The sequence below is a fragment of the Homalodisca vitripennis genome, chromosome 8 (assembly GCF_021130785.1).
Source record: "Homalodisca vitripennis isolate AUS2020 chromosome 8, UT_GWSS_2.1, whole genome shotgun sequence".
Taxonomy (NCBI): Eukaryota; Metazoa; Arthropoda; class Insecta; order Hemiptera; family Cicadellidae; genus Homalodisca; species Homalodisca vitripennis.
In genome coordinates, this window is record NC_060214.1 from 41,050,300 (window position 1) to 41,066,926 (window position 16,627).

General features: G+C 32.2%; 1 protein-coding gene across 1 annotated transcript; it reads left to right on the forward strand.

Annotated features, from left to right (window-relative positions):
* Positions 1–2,770: 2,770 nt before the first annotated feature.
* On the forward strand, positions 2,771–14,488 carry LOC124367609 (troponin C, isoallergen Bla g 6.0201-like). The gene is made up of 6 exons (XM_046824570.1): positions 2,771–2,892; positions 3,165–3,198; positions 4,868–5,011; positions 5,603–5,734; positions 13,361–13,492; positions 14,353–14,488. Exons 1-6 carry the CDS (start codon positions 2,887–2,889, stop codon positions 14,373–14,375), a joined length of 471 nt encoding a protein of 156 aa, XP_046680526.1. The 5' UTR covers positions 2,771–2,886; the 3' UTR covers positions 14,376–14,488.
* Positions 14,489–16,627: the final 2,139 nt, after the last annotated feature.

Consider the following 16,627-nt stretch of genomic DNA (forward strand, 5'->3'; position numbering starts at 1 on the left):
CAATAAAACGTTTCAAGATGGTGATCATTCACATTAGGGTCGAATTTTTACGTCGGGTATTTGAAAATAAACCACATAAACATAAGTAAAAATTAACATGGTAACATTTTTTACTTATCTTTTGATAATTTAAAGTTTCAAGGTGGTAATTATTAAAAGTTATAGAAGTATAAGTAAATATCTTTACAAACATAATTTCTTAACTAAATTGAAGTAAGCTTTTGCAAAGAAATGCATAAGCTTTTAACAATTTTCGTCTTTTACAGTTTCAAGATTAAGGAGTTACTAAATGTTAAAAAAATGTGACACATATTACATGTCAGCACTAAGAGTTATCCCATAAGTGGTGTGCAAATTAAACATATTTAAAATTAAATTAATCATGTTTGTAGTTCAGAAATGACGGCTACTGTGAAACCTACCTTTCTTTCTGCTGAGCCGGAAGGGATATTTTACTTTTTGTGCTTAAAACCTGGTTCTGTGCTTGTAGAATGAACAAATGAACATAGGCTCACGGCTCCTAGACTATATGTTCATATCTTAAATGTCCAGAACTTTGTTCTTAGTACGTCTACTTGCTTAGGTGTGTTTGAACTAAAATGTAAACACCCTAAAGAAACTAACTTATTTACCTATAAAAGAAAGGGCTAAAAAGTACAATAAACAGATACTTTATACCTCAGTAAATAACGAAGCGCAGCCTGAGTTATGTTATTGCCCAGATTAAAGCAAAGAACTCAGTTTAGTCAATTCCTGGAAAACGGTCAACTGTTTTAAAATCTCTTATTTATCAAATTACTTTTAATTCATGAAACAAACACCTCAGTGGGTTCAGAGCATATGTATGATTGATTACTAGAAGCATGGATTCATAAATGATTTGTAGGAGAATTCTATTTAGTACGATATAATGCTTGTCGTTAACACAATATAACTAGCAGAATTGTATTATATGGATTATTTGGTCCTTAACTATATAGTGTTTTGAAAATAATGAATGCATCAACGTAATACATTGGTTTTGTTATTGTTTTAGATATTATGAGTTAATATTTCTTATTAGAAACAATTCTACATGGACAAGTAAACGCTATATCCGACTGAATGAAATATCAGATAAATTCATAAACATGAAAAAAATGCCACTCTCAAATTTACATAAACCAGAATCTTATTAAGCACGAGGGTTAATTGTGATTTTAAATCATGGGGAATTTAGTATATCTGTAATTGCTGAGAGATGGGAACCCCCTCACGGTACACCTTAGTCTGGTTTGTACCTGATAGTTGAACCTACAAAGGTAACAATAAAAATCGATGTTGTCACGTACATTATGAACAACCGAATGGATATTCATCCAGGAGTGATAAATTAACATTATCGATATTTGTGTTAAGAGATAACATGATCGATAGCAACTGAAGTACTTTGATCTGAAAGTAGACATCTCAAGGGATAATAAGAATACCCGATACAGTATGAAGTTAATTTCGCTTTTAAAAATCCTGCGGAAATGATATCCTCAATAAAATTATATTAAATCCATAAGTTGCTCATCTGTGCCAAAATTTACGAGAGACGATGTGCCAGAGCAATTACTAGAGTTCCTACTTTTAGATATGTATAGTGTAGAGGTATTCAATTTAAAACAATTTTAAATATTTTTGAGTTCCGTTTTTGTATTAGATGACTTTGCAAGCCGAGACCCAAATATCTCAAGGTTTTAAATGGGATTACAAATGTTTCGGCATTATGTGAGAACTAGGATCGTATTCATGACACTGACCCATGAAACCCCAAGAACTAATATATATTTAATTCCAATAAAACTAAGACAGTTATCGGTACTCCTTCTTCTTTCACATTACTACAAAATACTTAAAAATGTCATGTAGATTTTTCTTACTTTCCAGGTTGGAAATTCCCTAAATGTATTGGAGCAAATACTCAAGACTTCTTAAACGCTTTTATTTGAAATTCATTGTTTACGATAAAAAGAATAAGCACAAATATACTTATTAAGATCGCTTTTGGGAAATATTAAGGCGATTTACAAATATGGGGAAAACAACAGCTACGCTGTGGAGACTCTCACAACTTTAGTCTTCAAGTAACCAAACTATCTCATACAATACAATCTGTATGAAAAGGCAAATGCTCAAATTAAGATGGCTTTTGAAGGTGCCATTGCACTTAAATTTGTATCTAGAATTCATATTTTTTACTTTAAAATTTGAGAAGTATCCAATGTTTAAATTTAGAGCTCTAGTAGACCAATTTCACGCCATAAAAAGCTATGTGCATGATAATTAAACAATTAGATTGTTCCTAAATATCGCAGATTCAAAATGCAATGTACATGATGTGGTTTAGTAAGTTATAAATTTGGATATCTTACTATACTGAATTTTATAAATTTATCTCCCCAAAATTTGCCAGTAATTACGTTTTAAAAACAATAAAAGATCATCTTGTAGAACATGACAATAACATGTCTTTTGAATTAAGAGTTTTTGGGTTGATGTAGGGTAAATGATAAGTTAGTTAGAATTTTATATTTTTATTAAAGTATTTTGTTGACTGATTGATAAAATTCCTCAAAAGCCATCATTTTAATTTTGCGTTTACGGTATATTTCCTTAGGCTTGCGTACCCTTGAATTAACGACGGGTTTGTCCCGCGCGGTATCCCTGTCCCGGCCAAGACGACGCCCCCCTGAGATTGATGCGTGACTGGTGCCAATAACATCGCTATCTTACAGTTGTTTCTGTCTGGGTAAACAGGCTGTGTTTTCTACTTCGGGTAATCACAACTTATTGCTAGACTCGCATATAGACGCGTGAGTTACTCGTTCATTCCTCACCACAACTCATCTTATCACAATCATGATGGTAGGTACGCTGTAATGATATCCTTTAGGCTTAGGTTTGAGGGAGGTCTTATTCAGAATGGAAATAAATCTTGACATTATTTTAGTACCTAATGTATAGCAATGTAACTTCCCTTATATGTTATAAGTTTTATTTCCAAAGCGAATTATGGACATGACCACCCTAACATAAGACATTGCATTCATTATACATCATGTTGTTCTATTAATGAAATGCATGATATTTATATCTTAATGTAATCTAATAAAATCATACAATATTCTGTGTTTCAGGAGGACTTGAACCTTACGAAAGAGCAAGTCACTCGTAAGTACGCTGTTGATTAGATGCACTTTTGGAATAAACTTTTGATTGTAAGTCACGTTACGGTTTATTAACTAAATTCCTCGTAGAAAATTATATATCATAATTGATTTAGGAGCTGAATTACCTGAGAGGTGAAATATATGGCAAACTTGTGTTTTTAATAATTTGTATAATAATAATAATATTATAATTTTAATAATAAGTGTGTTTTAAGAGGTTTTAAACTTTAAACTCTAGTTTTAAACTTAAATAAGTTAGTTACCAAGGTCAAATGCATATTAATAAGGGTGGGTTAATGGGACCTATTTATACAAATAGATGATTTGAAATCTTTAAAAGTTTAATTACAAATATTAAAATTAAATTGCAAAAAGCGCTTCCTAATTTAAATGTTCTCGAGAAAATGTTCTAGTAGGTAAAAAATAGTTGGTCTCAATTTCAAACGTCACAAATGTTAGAGTTCTACAGTGGATAATAATTGATTTCTTTTCATTCCAAACAGCTGATCCCATTAAGCAGTCCATCAAAACTTAGACCAATCTAATACTATAACGTCACAAGACCTGGCCGACAGCTACCCTTCATTCAATGAAAATAAGCGCGCGCTCGTCCAAAATATTTTGCAGTTATTCTTTTGAAATTGACAATTTAATGAAATACGTGGTGCAGAGTTTGTTTAAATAAACAGGTTATATTTTAATTTAATATTAAATTTTAAAGTAATACACCCTTTTTAAATCTTTATACAATAAAAGCGGACAACTAATAACAGATGATTCTTACGGTTATGATCAGCTGTGATAAACACGTGAGGACTATACATCCGGCCGGACGGATAGTGTAACGTAGCGACTATTGTTGGGGGGTGGGAGGGGCAGCACTCCGGCCTATATTATAGTGTGGCCTTGAACTAATGAGGCTTAAACGCTTATTTGTTGTCGTTCGCTAAAATTATTTAATTGCTTATTAATTAAATAATTAACACTCCAGAAAAGCTCGTTGCTGGTAGTGTTGCGCAATCCTACCTTGTTTTGTACGTTTTTTTTCTTTTGATATCTGTTGGTTCCCTATTATTTTACACAAGAAAAGAACTTGGCAAGCATTTCTCAAGATCAATCCTTCTGTTGAAAAAAACATATTTAAATAAACAAAAAATAAAGTAAGTTCACAGACTCGATCAGATTTAAAAATTCTTCAGAACGTTTTGACAATATTAATAAAACAAGTATCATTAAACTGTCTTTGGTATTGGTAAATGTATTGTTAAAACTATTTAACACAAATCATCACAAAAAAAAAACTATTTGCAAAGCATTTAAATCATTCTTTCTTCGTTACAAAGCAGCTTAGTTAGATATTTGGCTAAGTTTCCTATTCCAGTGACTTATGGGTACAATTAAGACACCATATGGTCTATTGAAAGACATTGTAAAATACAAAGGTTTTATTTAATTTTTTACGTTAGTATGAGTTAGTTAAACCGTTACCTTAATTAAGTGAATCTGTTTTTATAAAATTTATATTTTTTTTGTAAATGTAAGCTATCGTAATTGACACAAAACTAAAATGTGGACAAAAGTGGCCATATTAAAATACTGGTTAGGAGAATTTAAATTTCAGAATTGATGGAATTCAGATTTATACGTCTAATACTAAATATATTTTGCAGTGCTGAAGAATGCCTTCGTAGCTTTTGACCACGAGAAGAAGGGCTGTATTGGGATAGACATGATAGGCACTATACTGGAATTGCTTGGACATGCGCAGACTCAGAGTCAGTTGGAGCATATCATAAAAGAAGTAGACGTGGACGGTAAGTATGGGGTAGTATTTTGCTGGGGGTGGATTTGATTAGTAAGAATTGGGGGAAGTCATTATATATGAGCATATCCTACAGATGTTAACTTAATTCGTTTTGATCTAGATCATACGTTAAAGGAGTTAAAGGTGAACAATTAGAATTGAAACATGTTATACAAGAGCTTTACCGTGCTTGAGTAATTTATGTCTTGGTAAATCAATTAAAACCCAATTAGTGGATGACTAAATTAAGTTCATCTTATTAAACGTAAAAAAGGAAAACACATATGTTGAAGGAAAACACAGAATTTAAACCCATGCGGGTATTTAGCTATTTTACTTTATATAAAGAGGTTTATTTATGTTATAAAACAAAGTGACACAAGTCGAGAATGAAAATTGTAATATATTCACCCATTTTTATCTGAGTAAAATTATAAATATAGTTTATTGCAGTTATTATGTTCTTATTCCAATAATCAATGTTCATAAAGTACATTTTCAAAATTATCCTTTGCCACATAATTAATTATTGCAGGGTCTTATTAGCCATGATGTCAGCCATTTTAGATAACATTTGATTAATACGCTGCTGACTGAACAGGTTCAGGGGAGCTGGAGTTTGAGGAATTCTGTATCCTCGCGTCTAAATTCTTGTCGGAAGAAGAGGAAGACACGAATCAGGAAATGCTCACTTCAGAATTAAAGGAAGCTTTCAGATTCTACGACAAAGAAGGTAAGTATTTTGATAATCAGAGTTTGTAGTTTGTGATACACCACAAAATTGTAAAATACTAGCAGTTACTCACGGAATCGCTCACGATTTTACAGGCTTACACATCTATGAGCACTTCTGTTTCCGATGCCAAAAGTTTGAGTTTGCTCCGTTGCCACGATCAAGAAAATATGTAAAAAATGTGTATATTTATGGGCATTGTAATTTACTCCGGTATTATTATTTTTTGGTGTCATAGTTAATTGTACCTTGCTTTCCCGATGAATAAAATATGTAGGTATATACTGTACATGTACAGGTCTGAGAGCTGATAAAACTTTTCAACGAAGAATTATGTACGGAGTAGAGTTATTGGATTGTAACTGCATGTGAGTCTGAGAGGCAAGTCATCCTTAGCCAACGTGCTTTTGAATGCTTAGGTTTGTGAGGCAGCAGCAGCTGTTGAACGTGCAATGAGGAAGACTCTAACAAACTGAGATCGAAATTTGAACTTATCTTTTATAAACTTCCAAATTACAAAACAAAATGTTTCAAAATTCATACTTAAAGCGCAAGTTTGCTAGAAACAAGGAATGTGAACTTTAGTTCATGTGTAACGAACGTAAGCCAGAAGTTTTCATAATGAACATGGGTTCAGATCGGAAAGCACTGTTTTAAAGAGAAAATTGTTCTTTGGCTGGTTCATTTAACTGAGAGCAAAGTGATTAGTGTATAAGTTTTTGTAAACAATTTAATAATTTCAAGATACTTGAAGTCATTGATGGTGCAGAATGAACTTCAAATGCGTTGAAATTAAAGTTATTTTAATTTTATACATATAAAAACGTTAAAACCTTTTAAAAGAACTTAAAAAATATTAAGAATATTCATTTAAAAGGAAGGCATTACAAAAAATACATGTTCAATCATTACAAATATAGAAAATAATTTGACTGAAGTTTCTAGAGACATTATTACATATTTTCTTCCGTCCTTGAACCCGATCCATCATACGAAATAAACTACAATAATCCAGGTGTAGGAACGAAACCTGTTTCATATACAGCTGGTATATGTACAGATGGTATATATACAGCTAACCTGTATGGTGTTGGTTAGCTCCTGTTGATGTGCCATGTTAGAGATACCACGTGTGATACAGGAGTTGAAATAAAAAAATCTTGTGGCGGAAACAGTATATCAGTGTGGTTGCTAAAGTGTTGCTCCAGGCACATTGTGAAAATACTAACCAAATCTTCCTTTCAAAGTGTTCAAGATCATTGAGAAGCAAGCAATTATCGTCCGATTGCAATCCTTCCAGATCTCAGAAGACATTTTAGTAGATCTTATTAACGAGACTTACGAGTTTACTACATACACATGAAATCCTGAGTACTCAAAAATGTTTATTTAGAAAAAGATAGTTCAACAATTGATACAGTAAATAACCTCTTATAATATATTGTAGTCGATGGGTTGAATAGCGAGTGCAGGTGTTAAGTACTTTCATTTTCATCTAAAACAATCTTTTGACTGTCGTTGTGCATTTTGACTGTCAACTATGTGCATAATGTAATTGTTGTACCAGATAGAGACTTTGTGGGGTTCGTGGTTTGTTGCACAACTGACTCTCGTCATATATAAGCCACAGAGATTACTATGTACAGTTCACGAACGCCTTGTCTGAAAAAATTAGAATGCTTTATGAAGCCCCTCACGGATCTTTTCTAGGGGTAGTATTTTTTCTCATTTACGTCAATAAATTGAACTCATCGATCCTTAATTGAGAAATGATTCAATACGCTGACGACACGACTCTCTATCCTTCAGCTAAAACAAATCAAGATTCAGAAATAAAATTGTTCAAAGTTTTCCTTCATTAAATTTAGTCTTAGACAACATGAGCAAGAGTTGAAACCAAAGTATTTGAGTTTAGGTTGGTTTAAGTCACGTTCAGTTTAGGTTTGAGTTTAAGTCATCTTGATCTATGACCTAAAATCTTTCGATAATGTACTCTACTACGAAACAGAATTAATCAGGTTTCTTGGAACACGCATTGATCGTGGACTAACCTGAAAGGTCTTATTAACACATTGTGTGCTAGATCTTGCTTAATTTGGCAGAGTATTGTTCCCTTCTTATATATTAAATGGCGTATATTATTCCAATTTACTCATATCTGCCATATGATGTGAGTTTGAGGAAACGTTGTGAAAAACATAGACTGGATAGTGTATTTATAAAATAATGTAATTCAAATCATGCTCAAACTAAATTTCACAGAATTGTGCAGAGATGCGTTCAGGGAACTAAAACTACTTCATGTATTCCTATATTTGCTGGAGTAATACTGGTCAAAGTGCACTTTCGTACAAGGCTGAGGCATCCACCTGTATGGAATAAGGGGTAGGAACAACTTGCGAGTAACACAGCCGAGTTTGGCAGCATTTGCGCATATACCGTCTCAAGTTGGCGTTAAGCCGATTAATACATTCCATGAATGCATAAAATAAACGGACAATCAAAATAAAATTCAAGCTCAATTAAAGTGCAAATTTAGTGGCGTATGTATGCGCTTTACTCGATTGAAGAATTTATGGAGAATTACGGGGATAACTAATTGGTATTGGCTTAAAATCAGCCAAATTTTGTATCTGATATACCTAATTGAATGATTATTCTTGTGTGTATTGCTTGTAGGTGCGATTGGATGTAGATAAAAATTTAACTTTTAAAACCTGCCGTTGCCGAAAATTTATATTGCCAAAGTACGATCAAGTATTATTATCATTAGTGTTTCTAACTAAAAGCCAAGTTATGCACTATAATTAATTACAAGTTCAATATTGCATGCGTTCTGTCTCATATTTGGAGGTTTCCCTATGTTGACTTTCAAAATAGAGCCAGACTACCTGTGTCCTGAACATATTACAGTGCTCAAAACTTACTTAGGGCAGGTCAAGTGTTTTCAGCTCAGTGACAAGCCCTACACTGAGACTAATTACAAGTTTAATATTGTGTAAACTATGTCTCAAATTTAGAATTTTCTTAACATGGATTTCTTATACATAGAGACAAAGTACGTGATTATGTTTGTCATGTTGTTGTTTGCGTATGGTATAATCTCAAATTTATGCAACATTTTTCAACTAAACACAAACCGTTCTAGAAAACTACAAATCTCTAGAGAATTATTTAATTATTTAAGTTATTGGTATGCCTTATATTCAAATATTTAGCTACTATATTATTTATTGAATAAGTTTTATGATACATACTTGAAAACAACTTGAAACTGTTATAATTACTGTATAGTTTCAGAGATTGATATTATTAATAGACTTTCGGTTTAATATAGGCTGCTAATAGTAGGTTAATAATATTAAGGATGCAACACAACACGCTGTGGGAGGTTTCAATAAGGTTTCCGGTCTAGTTAAATATAAGGCGCTTTGTGTCACAGTGTTTCTCTGTTTCAATATCTCTATATTGAAACAGAGCTCACTGTGACACAAAGCTCCTTATCTTTAACTGTGCGTTTAACTGTGTGTGAACCGAAGCGTATATCCTCCACAATAGAGTAGCGTATTTTGAAGCATTATTACTCTATAGAGTAATAATATATATATATATAACCTATAGGTTATAAGGTTATAACCTTCACCACGGCATCACAGCTGATGGCTGATGGCATTAGTTTACATATACCGAAGGCTTAGTGAGAAACCCAATGTAGACTGTATAAATTTGAACTATAAAATGATGGTTTCAAAATTTAGATCAATTTTTGAAAGTTTATTCAAGAATTGCAATGATTCCAAGTTTATTCAAGAATTACAATGATTCCAATTTGGGTATTCATACAAACCTATCAGCTATGGTTAACGTCAATAGCATTAAAAATAAATAAAATAAAAAGAAAACACCACAATTGGAGGCTCAATTTTAAATAATTATTTAAGTTGCTGGACTCTAGATTAAGTGTAATAATATTATTATTAAATTATATCACTGGTCACACTAATGGTAATAGTGGTCAGTAAATTCCAAAAAAAGTTATTGTGAATTATACTTTGTAAATTCTTGATGGAATAAATTATTATTATTATTAATTAGATGTTTGTTTTTCTCGTTGTAACGTCTATGAACCAGTGTTATAGAAGTAAAATCTAGAACACTAACATCTAGAACTAATGTTCTAGAACTAGTGTTCTAGAACTAACACCTAGAACTAGTGTTCTAGAACTAACATCTAGAACTAGTGTTCTAGAACTAACATCTAGAACTAGTGTTCTAGAACTAGGATCTAGAACTAGTGTTCTATAATTAAGATCTAGAGCTAATGTTATAGAACTAGAATATAGAACTAGTGTTCTAGAACTAGAATCAAGTACTAGTGTTTTAGAATAAAAATCTATAACTAGTCTTCTAGAACTATTATTTTTGAACTGAAATCTAGAACTAGTTTTCTAGAACTAGAATCTAGAACTAGTTTTCTCAGTAATGGGTAAGATTTGTAATGATAAATTGCCTAAAACATGTCCACTTTGTCAAAGAGCTTAAAAGGTTTTTCTTAAAATTGTGCCGTTGTCTGTATGTCCGACTATCTGTGTCTAAATTCTTAATAGATAGGGCCTGGGCAGTTGAAACTTGCTTTATAGGCTTCTTTTTCGTTTAAGGAAAACCTCTTTTTTATTTTGAGATAAAAAGATTAAAGGGCTGCAATGTCTTCACTAAAAAGGTCAAAACGCCTACAGCGAACAGGTGGTATTGTGGTCACCGAATAAGGGCATTCATGTAGTTGGAAAAGAGTTTCGGTCAGTTCAGTAGACGTCGTTCGTTATGTCGAGTCCTTCGAACCTCCGCTATAACGGTTTATTTTATTGGCTCAAAAAAAATTTCATTCTTTATTACCTTCGAATACACCTGCGTAGTGATTAAACGCGTCTTTTAATAGGCAAGAAACAAATACAACTGTTATGAAAATAAAATAACCTAACGTTCACCTGACAGCGTTAATAATGTTCATAGCTAAGGAAAAACGCCGCCATAATGCCTAGATATTTCAAGCTATGTAAATTCAAGTAGATGAAAATTTATATTAAATTGATATCAAACTTGTCCCATATAACATTTTTTAAACAGTTATGGGGCTGTTTGAGTTTTTTGGAAGTAAATACGACCTAAATTTGGAAACAAAATTGACTTAATAGTTCATTTATTTACTAATAATCCGAAAACACGGAGCCCATTAGCATTGTATAAGCACAAACCCTAGTTTTTTCTTGAAATCTAAAGATGAATTTCTTACAAGAAAAAATGTTTACATCAACCCTACTAGCTTTTGTGGTTGTTAAACAGGGAGTGGATATAAAGAGTAAAAATTAACAATACTAAATATTTTAAAAAACTACACATTTTTAGTTTTATACATCCATAAGTACTTTTCACTGTTTTGCTTGTTTGAAATTTGTTATTGAAGATGGAAGGTTTGAAAGGATAACAGGATTTCGGACATTTGCCATCGTTATAGGTTATATAGATTTCGAGGATTGGAATCTATTGTCTTTGTCAGGTGGTAGAGTTATTAATACATAGAAAAATAAAGAACGTAAAGAAGGGAAAAAAGGAGTTCAAACATACGCAAAAGCTGCTTGTAGTCCAGTTAAGGCGTTGACACTGCACAGGATGCAAGTTCCGAGCACAAATCACAAGTACGAGCTTCACAATCAGTTATGATTATGTAATTATTTTATAATAATAATAGTCAGTCTCCTAAATAATAGTTCACCAGCGTCAACCAACGGGATCTTGCGTAACCATTTTCAGCCAAGTGGTGGGCCTTTATCCGTTTGGCTGATTTTTATTTTATTTGCGTGTCTGGTGGTTGGTTTTGTAATAGCTAATGAGCAAAATCAGACAGTCAAAGGTTTAGAGAACGATTTTGCACTATATCAAATATAAAATATTCAATTACATTTATAATAATTTTATAGTTTTTTACATCAATTACAACTCACCACCACAATCAATCTCAGTGTTCCTCATATCAAAATGAAGCTTCACGCTAACTTTAGAGTTTATAGATCAGTTCGCTTCTAAGATATCTTGCAGACAGTCGGTCAGACAGCCAGACAAGTAGGTATACAGACAATAATGAAAAATTTCCATATCGACGAGTGTACCATTCTTACGTAACGCTCAGCCAATTAATATGTGTAAATAAACATTAGAGTTTACTCGAAAAGAAAGTTAATATGCATCCGTATTAATATTATATTAAAGTGACATACTTATATGAAATATGTCTATGTTATGAAATATTTAATACTATCACATACTTTTGTAAAATATAAGGGTGTAAATATGTTTAAGGTTCGGTTTGTTATTATTTTGTTAAAATAATGATCGATGCTAGTAGTAAAGTTTATTAAGGCATTGCTTATGGCTACAAATAACATGGTTTGCACAGAAACCATTATTTTTATCTTAACAAAAATAATAAATTTTTAATTTCAAAGTACAATACAATTTTGAAATTAAATGTACTGAATTTACCACACTATAAAATTGTAATGATTTAAGTTTGTGCTTATGGGTAAACAAAAACTAGAATAAGCAATTTAGTAAACAGGCTGGCTTATTAAAAACAGTTTTTATTAATGTATCTATATTTTTAAATCTTACAACGTTGAATGTTTTTTTAAATAAAATTAATTCTGAACTTTACTTTTTTAATTGTATTATAGAACGGCAAGTTCAGAATGGCAAATATGTATGTCAAAGTTACTTATTCTAAATAATTTTGCAACTGGTTGACAGTATGTTATGTAAATCCAGTTTTTATGAGCGATAAAAACATGCCCAAGTACCAGAGCAGTAATATGCAATCCGGGTCAGAGCCGAAATTCATCATCCGAGCTCTGTACAATGTCACAGATGACGGGCTCATATTTTACCCTCAACATGACATTCCCTCTACGTAATGACGAAGTGAGCGCTGAGCTGATGTAAGGAAATGTATGTGAAGTAGAGTACTCAAGTATGTATGACATTGCGTCTATCTCATCCTCTTGACGCGTTTGCTTCATTTGGTTGAACTTCAATAAATTTTTAAAATTTAAAGGAAGACAGTTTTCAAAGGGAACATTAATAATGTTTCTATCTTCCATATGTTCCTATCTTTCATAATGTTGACATAAAGCTATTTCCAGTTCCATAGCTGCATTCGCCTTGGTGTCCCGATAAACAAAATATAAAGCTTCAAAAGAGTCATCGTTATGACCTGGATACACCTTGTACTCAAATTTAAGTCAATTAACTTCTTTTAAACCCAACGGTCAAGTTAGTTTACCTAAATGTTGCTCAATAATGTTGATATTAAAGTTAAAATGATTGTATTGTAATATTTTGATCTGGCTTGATTTAAGAAGTTCATGTTGAATAAACCATATAATATATGCACACAAAATTTAAAACCATTGGGAGAGAAACCATTCGCTTGAATTTATTAAATTCTACTAGATAACTTTTTTTAATACAAGGAAGAAATTATTACCTAGGGATGATAGATAGCTGGTGTATTTGCTATATAAATTTTCAAAAAAATGTTACTTGTTGATCTGACCACTTGATCCTTGATTGCAGGAAACGGTTACATCACTACAGATGATTTCGTGGAGTTGTTGCGCGAATTGGACCCTGACATGACAGAGAGGGAAATACAGGGCATTGTCAATGAAATTGATTCTGATGGATCAGGCACAGTTGACTTTGAAGGTATGATAACTTATAATTTATACATGAATATGTTATTACTTACCATGAAATAGATTTTTCCTATTAGATCACTTAGTTTAAGTGCACCTTTAATGTATATTGTAGTGAATTACTTGAAATTATTTAATTAATGTACAGAAACCTAACTTACGGTTCTATGGCTTTATAACTTATAGTTCTCAACAAGATAACTAATCTTTGTACCTTTAAAATCCGCAATTGCCATACTGCAATTGATTATGACTGCTCCCTTTAGATAATAAAACTTGATCTAAAATCTCTTCTTTTTTATTACAATAAGCTGATAAATTCTTATTGCAATTTTTCGAAAACTCTGCTCTGCTTCCGGAGTGACAAGATATTCATGATGTACTGTTGGGTTTAGGGACCGCATCGTGTCGAAATTCTATACTCTCATCATGGAGTGATAACAAGAAAAATCTAAGTCATGTCACCTTGGAAAAGAGAACACTTTTCCAGTCAAAGAGGGCAGAGGAAATGAAACTGTCTCGTGGTTAGACTTATATAAAACATTCCTAATTCAGAGAGCCTTATTTAATCATACAGGAATACTCTGCAGGAAACTAAACCTATCGATCAAGAATTTTATTCCATCATTTCAACCTTTGTGGTTAATACCTCCTGGTCATCTATGGAGCAGTCAAGATATAAGTGAATCATAACATTTTGCTGTACTTTGTGTAGGTTCTAATGAATAGTATAAACGAGCCAGAATTGAACCCTCTTGTGGATACAAAGTTTTTACTGGACGATATTTTATAGCATAGTATTATCATACCTATAAGAGACGGTTAAGATAATTTACAAAACATTATACTAATATACATGTTTGATTTCAGAGTTCGTGAGAGCACTGCGATGAAATATACGCTGAAGATGTTGTTTAATGATAAATAATTCATTATATATTCATCGCTAATCGATTCAGGTATGAAAATGTACATGTGTATGTGATTAAATGGAATTCTTTCATTATAATGTGCTTAATTTAAATGTATAGAACAACAGGACGAAGATTCCTCGCTATTAAAATATGTGTTTGATATTCCTTTAATTATTGTATAGTACTATTTATTCTAGTACTAAGGAAATGGGACTAAAAATTGGAATGGGGAAAGAAGTTATTCGAAAATTAATTTCAAATTTAATAGTGTCAACGTTACAAAATATAAATGGGTTTATCAAAACTCGGTATGACCTCAAAGTTATGTGCAAATTGAAGCATTTTGTTATTAATCCTTATAAGCTAAAGTCCTCTAAAGTTATCCACAATTTGGAGGAATTCAGCCAATCAGTCATTGATGATTATTAATTTTTCACTTTAGAAATGATGATAAATTGTCAGACCTCCAAACTTTATTTTTCTCATTATATTTGCGAATATGATAGAGTTGTCGCAACAATTAGTTTTAATTGACTGATTTTCAAAGAACATTGTGTAATGAAATGCATACGGTCGTAATAATTGTGTGACTATTAGTATGTCTATAGTATCATACCTAGCACTATTATACAATTTTAGTAGCTCGTTAAAGACAATTTCGAATTTTAAAATAAGCAGCCAAAGTCCCTGTATTAAACTGACAACTTTACTTACTTAAATCCGGACATAAAGTTACACAATATGACATTCCAATGGTATTGTACAATGTAGAAACCATATTGTTATAATGAATCACCAATAAACCTCATCAGAAGATCTTATATATAAACAGAGTTATATATTAATATATAAACATTACTCTAAATCCAGAACGTATCAACGTGGTCAAACCTGCGCTGTTTACAGCTTAAGAAAGCAACACTTGTTTTAAACAAAACAATCAGAAGTACATTTAGAAAACAACATTGTTTCTTCAATGATAAAATGTAATTCTCTAAGGTGATGGATCAATATGGAAGGCAGATTCTTTACTAACTATTTGCGAACAAACGATGATTGGCAAGGGAATATTTAATAAGGTAAGGGCACACCACACTACGAGTCACGTATCAGGCGTTTTAGTTTCATTAAAAATTTCAAATCTATAGCGCACTTCATTCTTATGATATCCTGAGGATCTACATCTAAAAAAAGAAAGGAAAAAAGAAGTTGTGCTAGTCTACTGAGTGACAGGCGGCAATAACGTTCCGGTAAATTCCTTGGATGGACAAGCACTATATCAGGACCCAATCTTGTCTATGTAAAACACGTTTTTATGAAGATCTTTGCGAACAGGCAAGTAGATAGACAGAATAGCAATTGTTCTAGCTCTTCGAGTAATTGGTTTCTCTAAAGCTCAGTAAACTAGAAACTATCAACGTTTGTTTTCCTGAACGAGGATACAACAATAGTCCACATTAGATAAAACTAATGACTTAATATAATGTTTATAATCTGTTTACTACATAAATAATGGAAACAAATTGAAAATTAAAGAACTGCCAAGATTCGGCGTAATATCCGGCCTTTTTAAAAATGCTCCCTCACTGAGGCCAGGACTCCCTGAGGAAGCCATATGGACCACAGCAGTTGAATAAAACATACCATCAGAGCTGCGCACAGGTAAGTTGCACGGAGTTAGGTTAACAGTATAACTATTCTGCTTTGGGGATGAGGGAAACAAAGTAGGGTTTTGTATACTACCATATACAAATTTAATGATCTCTCTCTCTCTCTCTCTCTCTCTCTCTCTCTCTCTCTCTCTCTGTGTGTGTGTGTGTGTGTGTGTGTGTGTGTGTGTGTGTGTGTGTGTGCGTGCGTGTGTGTATAAGCACATAATCACTGTTGGATCGTTTAGAAAATCCTTCTGGCGCCTCACTTGTGTTTAAAGTTGCGAAAAATTTCATATTCCTCTCTAGTTACGAAATATTAATTGAAAAATATTAATATACAATAATGAACCTTTTTAACAGTCAATACAGTGTTAAAAGGGTTTAACACTTTTCGAGGCTACATCTATAACATGAAAAATACTGTTATGTGGACTCAACTGTTTTGTATGAGCATATTTTTCTGAACACCACAACCACATGCTTAACTATTTTTGCACATTTATATTCTTTAAAATATCGAGTAAGCCTAATAATAACAAAAATTTTGTTCAACCTTATCTGCATCGCTGTTGACAACTG

Excerpts from the sequence above, each read along its gene's own strand:
- LOC124367609 (XM_046824570.1), top strand. Across the intron at positions 3,199-4,867 it reads TACGAAAGAGCAAGTCACTC|TGCTGAAGAATGCCTTCGTA; the intron begins GTAAGTACGCTG and ends TATATTTTGCAG. Across the intron at positions 13,493-14,352 it reads AGGCACAGTTGACTTTGAAG|AGTTCGTGAGAGCACTGCGA; the intron begins GTATGATAACTT and ends GTTTGATTTCAG.